The sequence below is a fragment of the Pleurodeles waltl genome, chromosome 4_2 (genome assembly GCF_031143425.1).
Source record: "Pleurodeles waltl isolate 20211129_DDA chromosome 4_2, aPleWal1.hap1.20221129, whole genome shotgun sequence".
Taxonomy (NCBI): Eukaryota; Metazoa; Chordata; class Amphibia; order Caudata; family Salamandridae; genus Pleurodeles; species Pleurodeles waltl.
Genome location: NC_090443.1, coordinates 1,043,975,711 through 1,043,987,819, shown reverse-complemented (window position 1 = coordinate 1,043,987,819; position 12,109 = coordinate 1,043,975,711). Strand labels below are relative to the sequence as shown.

Here is a 12,109-nt window from a genome sequence, read left to right as displayed (position 1 = left end):
GAAGGACATATGGTGCAGTGCAGTGAAGGACATAAGGTACAGTGAAGTGAAGGTACAGTGAAGGGCATAAGGTACAGTGCAGTGAAGGAAATAAGGTGCAGTGAAGTGAAGGTACAGTGAAGGACATAAGGTGCAGTGAAGTGACGGTGTAGTGAAGGACATAAGGTGCAGTGAAGTGAAGTGATTACTCTGTGATCTCACAAGGAGGTGGGACATGAGCTCTGGATTCCTGGTTCCACATTGTGTCCATCCCTTAGATGGACCGATCGTTTGTTTGTTTCACAAGCCGAATGAAATAGTACTCTGCGTTCAGCTTCCAAAACAAATGTATCCTGTTCAATTGTTAGAACTCTTTCAGGAAAAAAAAGTTCATATCATTTTTTTAAGGGAGGCAAAATCAAAATCAATGCATAGGTTGGTCCGCACAAGGCAGTGCAGTGAACAGCATGGATTCAAAAATCCATCTAAATTGGTGTTCATTCCAGAAAGTCCAGTCTAAAGGGAGAGTGGTTTTGATGTTAACATCATTGGCTCTCCCTGCCTTCATAATTTAAGGATGGGCCTTCCCCCTTAGAAACAGAGGTCCCGGACATCCCCACAGTTTCCTCTCTGGTTACAAGGCTCCAGCAGACCACATGGGAAGTTCAGGTGGGCTGCAGGCGGCAGACATGGTTCCACTCAAGTGTTCTATGTTCAACCTCCACTTTCAATGGAAAAGGTTCAAGCAGAAAAGCTGCCTTTCAGGTTTGTGCACGGCTGTGTATCTGTCTTTCTAGACCCGCACGCAGAGGGAAGGGCACTGGCTAGTGTCTTGAGCTTAGCACCGTTTGTGCGCACCGGTCTCATGGGACATGGGACATGGGACGTGGGCCAGAGTAGAAACTTGACCCAAGCCTGGCTGTAACTTTGACCAGCTTGTCCTATAAATGATTCTGGCGTTAGACACCACAGATGCCCCACTCCCAACTTGCTCAACTCCACACACTTTGTGAAGTACATATGTTCTTACTCCGCTCTGCCCAGGATACAGGGTGGCACCTTCATCCCTAGCTTATTGCCCTATGACCAATCCTATTAGCATCTCCTTCTATAACCTCCACGTGGTCTCTTAAATCCGATTGTGTCCTATGCGGATGAACGACGAGCTTCTCGCTTTTGGTTCGTGCACTGAGCAATCCATGGGTATCTCTTGTGGATCCCTGAGCATCTGCTGAGCTTCCACCTGAGTCTTTAACAACTAAAATTTACAATCACAAACCTTACATGATGAAGTCTTCCTCGAATCCTCCTTATTTCAGGAAGAAGATGAGGTTGCAGACGGCTCCAAGGAACCGCTGGCCGCCTCCCAGCCCCTGAGTCCTGAGAAACTTCAGAAGGTGGAAACTGTGTAGCGGCTTCCCCCAGGGGCACCAAGCGTCCATACAAGAGACGAATGGAGCAGATTCCTCAGTGCTCTTCTTCAGTGCTTTTTTCACTTGCAGCAAAAAAATAATAATAAATAGAATACACCATTGAAGATAGATGCACCTTTTAATAGAATTCTGCATATTTTCCATATAATAAAAACTATGAATTCCACAAGTGTTTAGTTTGTGTTTGCGGGCTGCAGTTAGGTGTTTGTTGCACAGGGTTATGTTAAGTTGCCTCCAATTGCTTGCTTCACTACTTAAAGAGCAGAACATCTCCAAAGAGTGCTATCCCTAAATAAAGAAGATGGCTCCTGTAGGTAAGTGCCCAATGCCAACAGCTGTGTGTGGCCTGAGGATCAGATGTGGGATATAGCCAAGCTTGTTCAGTACACAATACCTCAAATGCATGGAAAATGAATACTATTGAAATAGGTAGTTGTGCTGTCTTTCTTCATTGCATGTTTTTCAAAGTGCAAGGAAATGATGTTTGAAAAAAACAAAATCCCAAAATGTATATCTCACAAAATCACTGTATTTCACTGCTTCCATATATAATGGCACCACATCCCCTTTCGTTGCAGTCCTTGATTCGAGGCGATGAAGCATCACTTCAGAAGTCTTCAAAACGTTGCCCCCTGATTAAAGAAAAATAAATTTTTTAAAAATATTTTTGAATTGGTATCCGATCCCCTTCTGCTGCACATGCATGTGCTATCATCACAAGACTGGATTGTGTCGCGCCTCTAAGTGAGACTGGCGCTAACGCATTCTTCATGTCACCATCTAAGGGTTAGTAATTGTGTTAGACTTTGTATCTGGCCCAGGCTGCAGCACCTTTTGGGTAATGGCTGGTTCTTCATGCCAGTTATGGGGGCCTCTGTACCCCTCCTCTCCCCCACCCCCCCACGTCACAGCCTCAGTGCTCCATGGGGTACACTCCCTCATGGTCATGGTGAAGGCCACCAGCTGCTGACATAGAAATGTTGTGGGAGGGCTCCCTTGGGCAGACTGTATTTTGTGGGAGGGTGGTGGGGGGTCCCTGCTGGCTACCTTTCCTTCGCGTGGTTGACTCCTATGAGGTAAGGCACGGGCCGCCGCGCCTCGAGAGAGCCAGCTGTCATGGCTAGCGCATGGAGGGCCTTTCACTTAAAGGGCTGCTGCAGAGTTTCTACATAATGGGTCAACTTCTCCATTTTTAAATCTAATGTAAACGTCAAGGATTTCAAAATTGAAGGCAAAACATTCAATTCATATCCTCAGATTGATTTATGGGAGCAGTGCAGGTACAGCAAACAGAATATAATATTAACAATGTGTGGCTTCAATTGAATTTAGAAAAGAGCTAACCTTCCTATTTATTTTTTTAATTTGTTTGCAAATTTAATAAAATGTGCTATCATTTGTGTATGTGTTTGATAGAATGCTTCTCTTTGTATTTTTTGTGTATTGTTTTGAGGTTCGAATCATCAACAATGTTTAGGCCACGGTCCCCGGCTTCCAGTAATGGCTCAGTGGGGGATCCTAGTTATCCAATAATGATTCAGTGGAGGACCCCAGGTTCTAGTAATGGGGGTCCACAGAGGTCAAAAGTTTGGGAACCACTGGTCTACAATGTTCTAAACCACCATAAGACACTACTTTACTCTAAGCCACTCTACGTCACTGTACTCAATTCTTTACTCCATACTATACAACACTCTTCTGCACTCTACTCAAAACTTTACTCTACTCTGAAACTCTGCTGCACTCTATTCAATACTTTACTCTACTCCATACTCTACAACACTTTGCTGCACTGTACTAATACTTTACTCTACGAAACTCTGCTGCACTCTACTCAATACTTTACTCCATATTGTACTCTACGACACTCTGCTGCACTCCACTCAATACTTTACTCAATCAAAACAAAAGTGACCATCTTAATGAACACCACTCCTCTGGAAAGGGTTGCTGAGTATGATTATCTGGGGATTAGATGAATGGATTCGGGTAGCTGGGATGCGGCTATCAGAAAAGGGAGCCTCATCCTATGTCAAAGTCTAAGACTTAAGATCCTTAGGTCGTAAAGCAAGAAGTGTAGTCAGCCCACCCTTAAACCCTACCTTTGAAATATATAAAGTCCAAATCCGAGGTGCAGCATTATATGGAGCTGAGCTCTGGGGGTTTCATAGGCAGATGGACGCCCTACAAACTAAAGAGAATCATTTTATTAGATATATAACTAGGCTGGGGAAGGGCACGCCAATGACCCCCCTTAGACTCGATTTTGGAACAAACAGCATTAAAGATATAGCAGGTCTGAAACCTCTTTTATACTTGATCCGCATATGGAAAAAGGAAGAATTAGCTCCCTTCCGAGTGGCAATTAAAGAATTTACTAAGATCTTGTGTAACTGGAAAAAGGTTAGTTGGTTAAGGGACATGAATTTGGCCTGGGATAAACCGGCTCTCCCCCTTTTTTGGGAGAGACCGGAGCTGATTCCCACTAATGCCATCTCACTAGTTAAGCAAAAGTTCTGGGGGAAGGCTAACGAGGAGATATTCCAGAGCAATGGGGTGGGCCGATCGACAACGGAATTCTTGATGGCCAAACGTAAACCAAGCCCGGGGAAATTCTTGGATTTGGCCATACCTGCACATGCCCGTGCCCTAGTCCTCCAATTTAGATATGGAACCTTACCAGTTAACAGTTTTACTGCCCGATGGCCGAAAAACAGCTCCGAAGCTAACAAATGTCTACACTGTAACACGTGAGGAAACCATTGAACACGTTTTATTCTTTTGTCCTCTGTATAAAAATCCAAGGGGAAGGTGGATCATCCCCCTTTGTAAAGCTTTTATATGACCGAGCTAATGCTTACAGAATATGTAAATACGATTCGTCCACTCTGGCAGTAAGTGCAGTAACCAAGTTTCTATCAGCGGCCTGGTCCGTTCGTCACAGGGCTACCTTAGCCTCCGATTTCCAACACGGCGCTGGATTCTAGAAATATTGGGAACCTATAGCGGGGCCTGTTTTAGGGGATGCTTCTTTCTTTTTTAGTGTCTCTGTTTTTATGGTCTTAGCTACGATATTTATGAATACGATTTTATCTCCATTTATAGTGTTTAAATCAGTATAATAAATAGCATTTGTGACCGGGCCTTTGTGCTTGAATAGATTTTTACGTTTTTCAACACATCTCACTTTAAATAATCATGACTGGCACTTTAGCAGTTTATAGGCGGAGATTATAGGTAAGAGTTGATGATTGGATTTTAGATTTAGCACCCTCCAGAGTCTTAAAAAGTTTTTCTTTCAACATCTATGTATTGTTGTATTGTTGTCTGTCTGCACGTACCTATCTGATTTACATCCTGCTCTGGCTGAGAGACATACTGCTGCTTCCTTTCCAGGGAAGTTGCACGGAGTATAAACTGTCTTGATTTTTCACGTGATATCCTTGATGACAAACTTCATGCACAACATCTTCACACTTCTATATATGGAGGTCCCTTATGAGTCAATCCCAATGTTTGCTTATAATCTGATTTAACATGGATCTACTATTGCCTCTTTGAGAAGTCTGTGATTTGGAATTTTGCGTAGTAGTTTTATATAAGCCTAAATGTTTGTATGGGGCTGTGCAGAACTGCTCATGATTCTATGAATCTATGAACTCATTCAATTGTTTCCACTGCATTTGACATGTTTTAAACTGTTTTTATCACTTTTTTTGTAGTTATGTGAATGTATATTTTTATCATGTGCTTTAATGGCTTGAGAAAAACTGAATAAAGTTTTACTGATAATACACATGAAGGTCACCAGATACAGGGCTTTTACTCTGGTCGGAGAGTGAAGTGTGCCAGCTACACAAAAGCATGTCTGGGGTTAGATTGAGCTGTAGTTTGCAGTTCCCAGGCTTGGCATCCCTTACCAACTCACAGGAAGATGCTCCCACTGAGCTCAGTGTAAGGATGGGCAGGTGGAATTTTTCCATGCCTGGTAGTTTACCTCCTGATTTTTAAGCAGCAGGGTTTCTTATATGTACCAGCAGTATCATCCTTGCCCCAGAAAATGGAGTCAGTCAAGGATTCTGCTTCTGGTCCTCTCCTTCTACACTGGTCCAAGTGTTGATGTCTCGCCCCTTGAAATAATGGAATTGGTTCTGAGTTTCAGCCAGAGCACTGAAGGTCTTTTCTAAGAATGTTATCAGGAGGCAGACAGTGTGTGGGGTGATGTTAGGAGTAGAGCCGGGATGTGAAAAGGGGTGACAGCTACTTCTGGTCACCGCTAACCAGGTGGACCACTCTACCACTTCAGCCTGTTTATGCACAAGGACAACCGTGGCGTCCTGAGTGGAAAACGTTTGTGGGATGTTTCCATCCAACTCCAGCATTACCTGATGAATTTGTGCAGCCGGTCCCATCTCAGTGGAACCCCTCTCTTGTAGGATGAGTTTTCATTGCTTGGTAATGTTTTTGCACTACATAGGTTTGCAGAGTTTTAGATGAAGAAGTAAAACAACCCCACCATAGGTACACCATCCTAAGTTACTCATACACACTCAATATAAGAAAAGAATGAATAAGGGGCCCCAGTCTTAACATTATAAGTGGATTTACCAGGGGCAACCAGTAAGCAGTCCCTGCGTGAAGTTCAGATAAATAGGCCTGCACCCCACTATAAGGATCAGTTGCCACAAAACTCTTTACTACTGTCATATGATGAGCACGAGAATGACATTTTGGCCCTCATTCTGACCTTGGCGGGCGGCGGAGGCCGCCCGCCAAAGTCCCGCCGTCAGGTTACCGTTCCGCGGTCGAAAGACCGCGGCGGTAATTCTGACTTTCCCGCTGGGCTGGCGGGCGGTCGCCTTCAGACCGCCAGCCAGCCCAGCGGGAAAGAGGCTTCCACGAGGAAGCCGGCTCGGAATCGAGCCGGCGGAGTGGAAGCTGTGCGACGGGTGCAGTTGCACCCGTCGCGTATTTCACTGTCTGCGCAGCAGACAGTGAAATACATGTAGGGGCCCTCTTACGGGGGCCCCTGCAATGCCCATGCCAGTGGCATGGGCACTGCAGGGGCCCCCAGGGGCCCCGCGACCCCCCCTACCGCCATCCGGATCTCGGCGGTCCGACCGCCGGGATCTGGATGGCGGTAGGGGGGGTCGGAATCCCCGCGGCGGTGCAGCAAGCTGCGCCGCCGCGGAGGATTCAATGGGGCCGCGGTACACTGGCGGGACCCCGCCAGTGGTGCCGGTCCGACCGCGGCTTTACCGCCGCGGTCGGAATCCCCATTGAAGCACCGCCGGCCTGTCGGCGGTGCTCCCGCGGTCCTCCGCCCTGGCGGTCAAAGACCGCCAGGGTCAGAATGACCACCTTTATGTTTCCTAGTAGAGCACAAAGAGCCACGTTTTCAGTTTCTTCTAGAATTGTAGAACTGAGCTGGAAGCTCTGCTGTGAAGGCTTCAGTGGTGGTTGGTGGGGGTAGGGAGTGTTGTTCCAGGCTTTGGGAGAAGGTGCAGTTTCCAACTCTGGCTCTAAGGAGGTGAGCAGAAGGCTGGCAGCATGAAAGTATCTGGTAAGGATGTGAAAGCTGATGCGGATGTTTAGGTAAGCGCAACAGTATGTGTGTGTGTGTGTGTGTGTGTGTGTGCATGTGTGTGTGGGTGTGTGTGTATATAGTTTGAACATGGCGCGTCTGTGGATGGAAGTCACTGGAAGTCCTTTAGTTGAATGGATATATGGGTGCCGGGTGGGAGGTTGAGTGTGAGTCTTGCAACTGGATCATCTGGAGTCTTTTGGGGAGTTGGGGTGGGGATTCTGAGGTAGAAGGTGTTCCTGTAGTCTAGCTTGCTGGTGATTTGGGCTAGGTGATAGTTGGACGAGTGTTGAGAGGAAGCCATTTGAAGATTTTCCTGAGGATCTTGAGGGTGTGGAAGCAGGAGGAGGTGATTGAGTTGACCTAGTCTGACATCGCTATTTGGTTGTCCATCACGATCCCTAGGATTCCAATGGCCGGCAGGCCAAGAGTGTAGTGTCTTTTCCAAAGAGTACCACCTCTGTATTCTCTGACTTGAGCAGCAGGCAGTTGAATTTCACCTAGGGGGTGACTTCTGACATGCAGTAAAACTTTGCTTTTGTGCTGTTTGGGTCCTTGGAGGGGGAGAGGATGAGCTGTGTGTCATTGGCACATGAAATGATGGTAAACCCATGGGTTTGGACGATATCGGCAAGAGGGGCAATAAAGACAATGAAGCGTGTGAGGTTTAGTGATGATCCTTGGGGAATGCCACAGACTAGATTGGAGGGTTCGGAGGTGTAGGGGGCCAGGCTTACCATCTGTGTGCTGCTTGTGAGAAAGAAGCGGATCCATTGAAGAGCTAATCCCTGTCTCGTGGAGGTATTGGGTAAGGATCGGATGGGAGATAGCGTTGAAAGACACAGAGAGATCGGGAAGGATGTGAAGTGGTCAATAACACTTTGAAACATTGGTCCCCTTCAATGATTTTGGAACAACTCTGGACCTGTGACTACTTGCTTGGTCTCAACTGCTGCTGCTTCTCGATGGACACTAGTCAGCTCAGACTTCACCATTTAATTTGAAGTCTTTCTGAGCATCAGCTCAGAGAATGGATTGCACCAGATGCTTTCTCGCTGCTCCCCTCGCCCTTGTCAGCCCCACAATCTCTCTGACAGTGAGCCCACTGACCAGCAGCTCTTCCTGGAATCAGGGAGATATTTATTGAGCATAGGGGTGCTCTGCTCCCCTGCTCCAGAGTGTGTGTTTCCACCCAGCCCTCAGAAATATCAGCAATTCACATCTCCTCTCAAGGGGCTGTGGTCCTCACCTTCACTAGCCTTTCAGCCACTAGGCTTCAAAAATGGAACACACTGGCCTCCATGTTAAGCACCATGCAGAGGCACACATACATGCCAGGACTCATACGCAAGTATCACATGCTGTCCGGCCCTACACATAGTCACCATGTAGGCCAAAGTTGAGTCAAGTACACAGCAGCGGAACTTTACATGAGTGAGCCAGTAGACAAATCTCCTGTGGCACAGATAAAAAGACCTGTTCACACTACTGATCACTACTAATTGCGCTCGTGACACTTAAGCCCACAATGAAGGTAGCGCTTGGTGCACCCCTCCTGGTCTAACAAGCCTGCATTACCATGCTTTGATCATGACCAAATATTGTTACCAAGGGTCATATATCCCTGCAGCCGGGCACTCAGGGCAACGATGCACATCTGTCACCATACAAGGAAGTTTTCCATCCCAACACCTAGAAACTAAAAAAAAGACACCTGAGACTTAGGCCCTCATTACAAGATTGGCGGTATTGACTGCCTACCGCCACGACGACGGCTGCCAACATACCGCTGCCGTGGCTACCAGCCAGCAACGCGTATTATGACCGCCGACGGTATTCCGCCAGAAATCTGGTGGAACACCGCCGACGGTCATGGCGACGAACGGCAGTAAACAGCACCGCCACACCAGCAAAACACCGCCGACTGTATCATGAGCAATGATAGGCCTGGCGGTGTTTTGCTGGTGGACGCTGCTGCTGACAGCAGCGCCGTGGACCGTCTCCAGCCGGAGGACCCCCTGCAAGCAGGTAAGTCGGGTTCTTCGACCAGAGAGGGGGGGTGTTGTGTATCTGTGGGGGGAGGTAGATGTATGTTTTGGGATGCGTGCATGTGGGTGTGAGTTGCATTGGATGCATGCGTGAATGAGGGATTGTGAGTGTTGTGTGTTGTCTATGCATGTGTGTGACAAGCTATGTTGGTGTATGTTGTGGTGTGTTGGTATGTATATGTGCATGCGTGGGTGGAGGTGGGTATGCATGTGTGCATGTGTGTATATGGGTGCGTGTGTGGGTGTGTATATGTGCGGGGCAGGAGCGGGTGGGGGAGGACTCTGGGGAGGGGGTGGGGGGCGAGGGAGTCCCCTATCAGTGCCAGGGAATGCATTCCCTGGCACTGATAGTGCCTACTGCCATGGTTTTTGTGGCAGGATTAAAAAAAAACAGGGAAACCATGGCGGTAGTCCGGGTCGTTATCCCGAGGATGGGAATGTGATGGCCGCCGGGCTGGAGGCCGAAGTCTCCAGCCCAGCGCCCGTTACCACCCTGGCGGTCTGTGTGTTAAAGTGGTGGTGTTGGATGGCGGTAACCGCCAGGGTCCAAATCCCTTTTTTTTTTACTGCCGGCCTGTTGACCGTATTACCGACCACCAGGGCTGTAATGAGGGCCATAATGTGCATTGAGAGACAGAGATACAGAGGGGACACAAAAATTCCAAAGGCATAAAAATCTTAAAGAGACAGAGAGGGAAAAGGAGCCACAGAATTAATTAAATGATTTAGAATGTGAGTAGATGCACTGAGAGACAAAAGGGGCAGCGAGACGCTGGAGGCTTGCAGATGGCGATGAAGTAAAAACATAAAGGGCGCAGAGACAGGAGGAGCACAAGAAGAAACCACAGGACATATTTACAAGCCACTAGCGTCACCGGAGCCTCACTTTTAGTGACGCTCCAGTGGTGCTGTGCCCTGCTCCATATTTACAAGGCGGCTGTGACCGGTATGTCAGTGACGACACGAAGGCAGTGGGATATGAGGTCAGGTGAGTTTTATATATTCTGTTAAGTCTGTTAATTCTGGCGTGACATATACAGTATTGATGTAGGATTGTTCACTCTTTGTCTGTCTTCCTCTGGATTTCACGTCTCCTTTGTTTCCTCTTTCTTACAGGGCTCCCAGGAGGAACCTGAGTATGCCACGCTTCTTCTGAAGCATGGCTGGTAGTTTCGCTCTGCGACTCCTGTGCCGCGGCCGGTGTTGCCGATAGCCCCAGGCTCTTCCCTTTGAGTTCCCACTTCTGTCCGTGTCTTGATTTCGCCGCCATCTCGCTGCTTCCACTTTTCTCCTCCCCCTTGCCGTCTGTCCACTTCCCCTTTTCTTCCTTCTCTGGCGTGCGTTTCCATTGCGGTGGACCCTCTGACACCGGAAGTCCACGGGGAATGGCTGCTCCGTCGACAAGTTCCGGGGTAGAGCAGGCAGCGACAGTACAGGACGCATTCACGGACCGGCCGAACAGCGCCGGCCCGTCACAGCGGTGTTTAGCCACTTTTTGTGACTTAACGCCACCTTGCTAATCTAGCCCCCTTCACATGCAGCACTTTGCGTGGAAGGGCATGCAATGAGTGTTGCAGTGGGCATTCCACAGCAACACCCATTGCATTTTGGCGCTGACCCAGATTTACGAGTTTTCGTAAATCTGAGGCAGCACCAAAATCTAACGCCACCCCAGGGGTGGCATTTGCATGGCGCAACGAGGAGAAATGATTTCATTTCTCCTTATTTTTTGCTCTTACATGTGTGCAGGAAGGTATCCCTTCCTGCACACAATCTCCCCCACAGCGCAGCCATCCTTGCAGCATGGCGCAAAGGTGTCTGCGTTTGCGCTCGGCAGCTAATTTAGCGCAGCTGCAGGGAGAAACAGGGATTCACCGTATTTTTTTTAATGCAGCGCATCCCTACGTTTTAGAAGTGACGCAGCGCGGCGAAGCCCTTTGGTGCAGTGCTCGTGTTGCAACACTTCTAGTAAATATGCCTCCAAGTGCCTCATTTACTAGGTTTCAGAGCAGGGCAGCGCCGCAAGCCTTTTTTCTGTGCCGCCCTGCGTCAAAACAAAAGGGCAGGAATGCTCTGTATCTATGAGATACGGCGCATTCCTGTCCTTGTCCCCTGCGCTGGTGCACCCTTGCACCATGGTGCAAGGATGCCTGCGTTGCAGGGATGATTGTTAATGTAAAGAATCATTAATGGCGTTTTCCTGTTTCTATGCGTGCTGTAGAATGCACCACTGAGGTGGCGTAGCAATCTGATACATTCCCAGGCTTATAAATCTGGGATTGCGTCAGATTCCGTTGAGCTCCGTGGGTGCTGCTGTGAGAACACCCACAGAAACACGCATGAAACTCCCTTTTCCTGCAGAGTTATGCGTAAAAGGGGTCCATATTTACAAGACCATGAAAAGCCACGCAAGATGGCTTTGCGGGCCTTGTAAATAAGGGCCAGCATACTGCGCCACCGGAGCGTAAAAAAAATAATGCTCCGGTGGCGCAGTGTGCCGCCAGGGCCTCGTGAGTGAGGCCCTAAATGCGATAGGAGAACGAGAAAAGATAGTTCAAAACTCAGAGACACAGAAAATGCAAAGGGAGTTAGGAGGAGCACGGACAGAAAAATCGCATAGAGAGAAGGGGCGCCTCTGGGAGAGACACCACAGACAGACCATAAAGATAGCAAGTCGAGCCTAGCACGCAAAGCAGATTGCAATGTATCAACCACCCCACATTGCTATCAGGGAGTAAGTTCACTGCACCAAGGAGATAGAGAGCTCGCTTTAAAGAACAAACATTGTCAAAGCCAACAGGTCTCTCCTTTGGGACCTATTGGCTTTGTCAATGGCTCTTGCAATGCTAAACAGCTTCAGCAAAAGATGATATGCAGCATGGTTAAAAGTAAAAAAAAAAAATAGAAAAAAAGCGAAAAATAAATCTGTCAGTAGCAGTTAGACATTTACTAGACATGTGAATGCGGTATGACGTACGCGCATGCCTATGAAACGATGTAGGCGACAATTCATGAAATGGATCGGTAAATAAAATAAAAAAATCCGATTGAAGGAGCCCGAAAGC

The 12,109-nt window shown here is 47.9% G+C and overlaps 1 protein-coding gene across 11 annotated transcripts in view; it reads left to right on the top strand.

The window, feature by feature from the left end:
• Positions 1 to 12,109, top strand: part of LOC138293695 (transmembrane protein 176B-like) — an 86,194-nt gene that overhangs the window by 68,232 nt on the left and 5,853 nt on the right. For 9 of the 11 annotated variants that reach the window (XM_069233014.1, XM_069233018.1, XM_069233012.1 and 6 more), the window contains exon 7: positions 1,299 to 5,210. The exons of 1 other annotated variant lie outside the window; for it this stretch is intronic. In XM_069233014.1, coding sequence (XP_069089115.1) covers positions 1,299 to 1,391 — 93 coding nt within the window. In that variant the 3' untranslated portion in view covers positions 1,392 to 5,210. Of the gene's footprint in view, positions 1 to 1,298; positions 5,211 to 12,109 lie in introns of those variants that run through there. One more of the 11 variants, XM_069233010.1, reaches the window with a different exon arrangement.